The 6842-nt window shown below is 42.6% G+C and overlaps 1 protein-coding gene across 5 annotated transcripts in view; it reads left to right on the forward strand.

The window, feature by feature from the left end:
* The window catches only part of pard3ba (par-3 family cell polarity regulator beta a), a 137173-nt gene that overhangs the window by 78470 nt on the left and 51861 nt on the right, over nt 1-6842 (forward strand). For all 5 annotated transcript variants that reach the window (XM_025062718.1, XM_008325477.3, XM_008325476.3 and 2 more), the window contains exons 18-19: nt 1291-1506; nt 2415-2616. In XM_025062718.1, coding sequence (XP_024918486.1) covers nt 1291-1506; nt 2415-2616 — 418 coding nt within the window. The remainder of the gene's footprint in view (nt 1-1290; nt 1507-2414; nt 2617-6842) is intronic.

Genomic DNA, 6842 nt, shown 5'->3' on the forward strand with positions numbered 1-6842 from the left:
TTTCCCTCAGTTTTACTTGTGCGTCCAACTCCTTCCTACATTTTACTTTAAGCCTCTTGTTTTTCTACTAATCTGATGGAATGTTATGAATTATTCACTGTTAAAATAATGCAGCTTTTGAATTACTTATTTTCATTCTCCTTTTAAGAAAATAACTAATTTGTTTTGTGTCCCTACTAATCTCAGAAAAATAAATAGCTGCACACCCCAGAACCAATTTAAAAAAAAAAAATCTAATTCCTACCCTCGGTTTACTAACGAGCCCTGTCCCAGGTTCACTAACAAGTTACAGTGACACAGAGAACTGCTTGTGCAAGAAGAGTCTTTAAATAGGCTCGTTCACCAGATTTTGTTTTCAAACTTGGTTTCCTTGGGTTTTAGGCAGCAGTCAGACATTTCGTGTCCATTTCTTTCCTATTTGCTTAGTTGTAGTATTCCCTTAAATTCTTTCATCCTCTCTTGCCTCTTTCCCCCTCCTCCATCCTGTCCACTGCTGTCCACCTGCTGAATCAGCCGTGGCCTTCAGCCCTTTCCAGCTCCTCCTAATCTCCCCTTTTCCTCCTGCCTTGATGTGAAGGCCACACCTGGGCGCAGTATATCAGCAGTTCATTTATTCCCCTCTCCTTCTCCTCCTCTTTCTTATGCATGAGCTTGTCAACTCCCATACCACTGCTCCTCACTTACCTCTGCACCTCAGTCACCATCTGTGTTCCCCTTCCTTTATGTTGCTCCTATAGGTCCCTGACTTGCTCACCGGTTCTGTCAGGCTCTGTTATTCGCCTGCTCTGCTGCGCCCCTTTTCATCTCCTCTTAACAGCTTCATATTTCTCTTTTCCTGTGAGTATTATATCCTACCGCAAGAAGAGAAATTCTTGTTTTTTTTCCTTTGCTATAGTTTGTATTCTTTGCTGAAAAGCAATAACTTTTTTTACTAAGTTTTTTTTTCTTTATTGAGTTGTTCGAGGCTGTTGTAGATACATTTTAAAAATCACTGTTGTTCCCCTTCCTCCTCTGTAGGGGTTGCTATAAATTCATTTTAGAACCTCGCTCGGAGAACAAAAAACAATATTCTTTCAGAAATTGTACTTTTTGTCCTGCGTTTTTTCCCCCACAAGAACATTTAATACATTTAGATGTACTTGGGGATGCTCAGGCAAAAACAGTACAAACATGTCTCCATGCTAAAGTAAAAAAATAATCTTTCAAAAATGTCATTTACACCTCAAGTAATGTCTTTTTTTGTCCTATATTGGACTTTGACAATAGTCTTCCTGTGCTTTGGTCTTCTAGATCCTTCTGCTGGTACAGCACTGGGTCCAACCCTGGGCCTGTGGAAGTCCAGCTCCCTGGAGAGCCTCCAGACGGCTGTGTCTGAAGCCAAGCAGAATCACTTCCAAGCCCAGGCTCCCATTCATCGTCCGCGGCCTCACATGGTCCGTGGTCGAGGATGCAACCAGAGTTTTCGCATCGCTATTGACAAGTCCTACGATGGACCCTCTGAAGATGGTAGGTTCTCCTCAGCAGACTAGTTTGAAACGTCCCAACTTTCTGGGGTTAGGCGTTGTTTAACAATCCTGAAGAGGTGTTCCAATTTGTTAGGGTTCGACTGTTGCCCCTTAAAACTCAGCCTCAGGGGACAACGAGTGGGAGTAAAGCTGAGATGTGATTGGTCTTCACTGTTGCTACGTTATAGAAACTTTACCCAGACATTGTGTCCATTCTCAGTGCGACACGGTGCTGCCAAAGCACATCTCTCAGGCTTTTATAACACACTGGCACTGGAGAAGAGCCCCAGGCCTGCCAACAGAGCGTGCTTAGCCAAACTACCCTAATGAAATTCTACATGATTTTATCCACTCAGCAATTTAGGAAGAGCAACTTTATATCTTACAGCAGCATATTTTTTAATGCTCTACCTTGTGAACCTGTGGACATCAGGGAAGCTGAGCAGGTGTGAGATTACCTGGGGAAACGCAGCAAAACAAAACAGATTTCACTGAAACTATCATGAGATAAAGCTAATGGTTTTATAGTGACCCAAGTGAAGTGTAATTAAAATATCTGTGTTTAGTCTACAGAGGGCAGCCTTCAACTTTTTTAAAGGCCAAAGACTTATAAACTCACTTGGTCGACTGATTCCAACGCTTGGTTCCAATGTTTTTTTTTTTTTTATTGACAGGTGCTTCAACCCTATATATTTATAACATATATATACATTTTCTTCATGGTCCAAAATAAGACTCATTTTATTCAGTTTTCTAACTCTTTCTTCTGCAGAGTTAGGCTATATTTTAAACTTCTTAATGTTTTTCGACAGCTTTTTGTAAAGTCAGGAGTTGTTTTTGCCGGCTAGCGTCCTAGTCATACTAAAGTCCGTAGGTACGCTAACCACTCAAAACCTCTCACCTCCTCAGACGACGAGCTGTCAGAGCAGAGCTCGGGCCACGAAACGCCGGTTAGCACCTCCTCTCGTCAGGGCCTGGACACAGAGGAGGAGAAGAAGAACAAAACCAAGGGGAAAAAGAAGGAAAAGAAGAACAAAGTGAAGAAGAAAACAGATGATTCTGGCGAGGATTTAGACAAAAAGACCAAAAAGAAAGGATTTGGTCTCCTAAGGTAAGAGTTGTTTTCCAAACTTTCAGGATGTAAAGACTAAAGTAATTTTGGTCAAATTAGTTTTCAAATTAAATCCTCTTGCTGAAAAACAATTTTCTATTCCAACATAAGTTAGAGCATTGATTTTGATGAGAAATAAAAGGGAAACATCAGCAACAACACGCTGTCCTACTTCTGCTGATTAGTGGGATTAAGGGCGACTGGATTATTTCATGTGTACACAACCTTGGCAGTAATGGAGTGTGTCCATTATCTCTCAAGTCCAACCCAGTATCAACCCAAAAAGGCTTGTCACAGCTTTATCAATGTGCCGCCCCCCCGATTGTGGTTGGTCCAATCCTCCAACAGCAGCGACCCTTATCTTTAGTGACAGTGACACGGCGTGGTCAGTGTATCACTGCACTCCCAACGCTCGCCGATTCAATTAGGCTGAGCATGAGATAGCACAGGCAGCTAACGTTGGCACACAGATGGAAGATAAGAATCCAATCGGCCACCGTGTCAGGGCCGGTAATGGAAGAGATGTGGATTCAGGAGCAGAGAGTGAGAGCTCTGGACAGACGAAGGCAAAAACAAGGACACACGCTGCTAATGTTACACTGTAGTCAAACACAACAGTCATCCGCTGACTCCAGAGGATGTTGTACACTTTCTTAATGATGATGGGACAGGTTAAGATTTCATGAATGGCCTTTCAAACCTGATTGGTGTAAAAGTAAATTATGAATCTGCTGTTTTAAATGCTGAAAATGAAAATTGAACACGTAGGAGCTTCCAGCCTGCAGTCCAGATTTGTTCTCTCTTTAAAATCCTGCTGTGCAGTTTGAAGGCAAGGATCAGGATGATGGCCACTGACTGCTGAGCAGCTTTGGAAAGTTGTTTTTGAGAGCAGGAAACCAGACGGTGGTTCTAACTCGAAATCGGCTCCTATTTTAGCACCAGCTTACTCGCATCCATTTTTTCTTGGATATTTCCTTTTACTGCACACATGAAGGTTTGTACTGTTCCTCTGCAGAAGCTTCACGCAAATATGTAAAAGCTGACACTGCTAGCTGTGTGACAGATTGTGTTTGTACGGGTTTTGGAAGAAGATCACAGCAGATCCATGGCGTACCGTTTCCCCTTTTTTTCTCTCTAACTTCTGTTCTCATGTGGATGTGTGGGTTTTTTGTGTTTTCTTTCTGTTCTTACTTCCTTCATCTCCAGCTCATGGCCGCTCTGACTGCAGGGGTTATTTGCTTTCGCACTAAGCCAAGTCAGTCAAAGTCGTCTTGCCATTTGAAGTGTCCAACTTTAATTTGGACACACATCAGTGTCTGGCAGGCGTTGTGGTAAAAGGGGAAGGGGAGCAGCTTGAGAAGCAGACAAGTTATCAGGTGAAACACCAGGAGCAGCAGTAGCAGCGTGGCTGTGATAAACGCTCGTGCTAACTGCATGAGAGGAAACTCCAAAAGCCAGACGCAGCCTCGCTCGATTTCCCATGATACTTGGGTCTATTAGCTTTTGGCCACAGACGTGTTTATCAAGGAGCATGCCGTCATTGACGTCTTTCATTATTTCCTCTCACACCCACAGCCTCTTTGAATGGGCCCACAACAATCAGAAACACTCAAACACACACACAATGAGAGCTTTTCTGACTCCACAATCAGGGCTTGCTTTTGTGAACAGCTTCCAGCCTCTCTCCCTGGCCTTTATCGGGCCGACTCAATTGTTATTGAACTTGAAATATGACTTAATTAGCTAGAGTATTGCGCCATTCCATCTAATTGTAGCTCTCAAATGTTATTTTCCTCCAATGGACACATTAGGAAAAGGGCAAATTATAAACGTCTGACCTTAATTTCCCTCTGCTTTGAAGTGTGCACAAAAGTAAACCGCTGACAGCATGGATGTTGGAAGAAGTCACCGTTCTTCTCCTCAATATAAACGTGTACTCTGTTTTTAGAGAACATCTTTATCTTCGCAGCAATTCACAACATCACAGCAGCTGCCTATAGATTGACCTGTGCATATCTTGTCATGGAAACGCATTTTAAAGGCACGGAGCTTCAGTAGCATCTGCCTACTGTGTAATTTTGTATAATGTGACGTATCTTTGTTAGATATGACCCCTACCTCTAGGTGGTGCTAAGGATTCTTTGAGAACTATTCAGTTAAATTAATAAAAAAGGGAAACCATGTGGTTGGTTTAATCTCATTATTATTATAACGTGAACTTGGTGAAAACCACTTCCACGGGAAATACATAAACAATTGAAGTGGCTGAGGATTGTTCACTACATGATTGAAACCACTGCATAAAACTGCAAATCATCACAGACACGTAGCACCTGGCAAGCCGCAGGCTCAGTACAGTAGCATCCACCAAGTAAGCCGTGTCTGGCCATACCATATAGGCGGCAGGCTATCATTGTGCTACTACAACTGGGGGCTTCTCTTTATTGTCAGTTTCCTCACATACCACAATCCTGCTGGACTGTCTCTAAGATTTGAGTGCAGACAAATGGCAGTGGCCTTCAGACCTGCCTTAGTGGAGGTTGACTGCTTGTCTTGTCTGTATTCCTCAGACGGCAGTGAAGTCTTTGCCTGGAACTTAGCCCCGGGGCTTGAGAGCAGTGAACACTGGAGCTCAGCCTGTTTTTCTTTCTCTGTGCGTTTTTTTCTGTGATCTGAACACAGAGAGAATAACCAGGTCAAAAAGCTATTCGACATCTGTATCCTACAGCCATCTTTATTCACATGCGTTTAGGCTGCTGCTCTGTGTTTCCTATAGGACAAAATGTGTATAAAGAAATAATACAGCAGACATAAATGTTTGTGTCAAGTGATAAAAAAAGAAAGTTTATGACAGAAATCTATAAAACGCTACTTACTCAAATTACTCAGAGAGAAATTTCTGGCTTCAGAGGTTTCATAAATGGATGGTCCAGGTTTTTTCTTATTGAAGTGGAGGACCGTTGAAGTCAGCACTGACTTTGCCTCCAGTGATTCCAGACGAGTCGAGTCGAGCTTTTACTTATCTGTGTGATTAGACACAGCATGGTCTGATCCAGCATGATGTAATCAGCTGGTCATGGTTTGAAGATGATAGCTTGTGACTAACATCCGCTGACTGTGTGGAGTGTCTCACGCTTTTGAGTGTCAACGGACTGGCAGCTAAATGCCAAAGCCACATGTAGATTTCATTTTGTTAATTCTCCTCACCGATGCGTGAACATATGTCACTTATGACTGGCTGTGTTGTCGTTATGTCGCCTGCTGGGCCCTGACACGTCCCTCTCTCCACTCAGTGCTATCAGTAGAGATCAATGTGGAGTGGGATTCACACTCTGACATCCCTGCACCGATCTATAAACAAAGGAAGGATTTGGATTTAGTGAGAAGTGACTCTTGACTCAATGATACACTTGACAAGACATCAGACACATCCGTTCTCCTCTAAAGGAGGAAGGAAGTACTAATGCTATCCCTCAGCTAAATTCCTACATTTGTTAAAAATGTAGGAATAGTATTAGGTATTAAAGGAGCATCCACCAAAAGAGGGCTGGCCAATACGTAGATGCTGATCAACCAGTAGATCATAGAGGGAGTGAAGGTGGATCAGGAGCAGTTAAAATAAAAATAAATAAAATAGTATGTAGTATCGACCATGTACTGTATGGATTGAATCATGTTGTGCCATAGAACTACACGCATTAATCAGTACCCCAACATATAATGTACCGTATATATAAATGAAGTTCAGTTACATTACGTTAGAGGGAAGAAAGCAAGTGAGAAAAGAAGTGTAAATTATAAGTCTTTGATATTTCTACACGACTCCGCTCCGACACATTGGTGTGAGCGACTCAGCCCTGAGTCTGAGCTGTGATGGTTAATGCGGTGCAGACAGATTTCTTTGATCCATAATCCCATCAGGCATTTAAGGGCTGTTAGCCGCGCTGATATAGAGCCGCGGCTTCAAGAGAGTATTTATTAATGCCGGTATTCTCTTTTGTAAAATATGCATAAGGCCATACATTTTGCAGAAAGGACGTGGCTGATCTCTATAGGCGTTCCATTCCTCTGCCTTCATCGCTATTCTCCACTTCATCTTTACATCAATAATGTATGCAGCAACTGCAGCATTATTGTTGTCTTTCTGGTCAACACACAGCTGCAGCTCAGTGACAGTGGCTGTGATGAAGGGATAGAGCCTTGACTAAAGTGTGGATGTGACCCCT

Source organism: Cynoglossus semilaevis, chromosome 14, assembly GCF_000523025.1.
Source record: "Cynoglossus semilaevis isolate Cse_v1.0 chromosome 14, Cse_v1.0, whole genome shotgun sequence".
NCBI lineage: Eukaryota > Metazoa > Chordata > Actinopteri > Pleuronectiformes > Cynoglossidae > Cynoglossus > Cynoglossus semilaevis.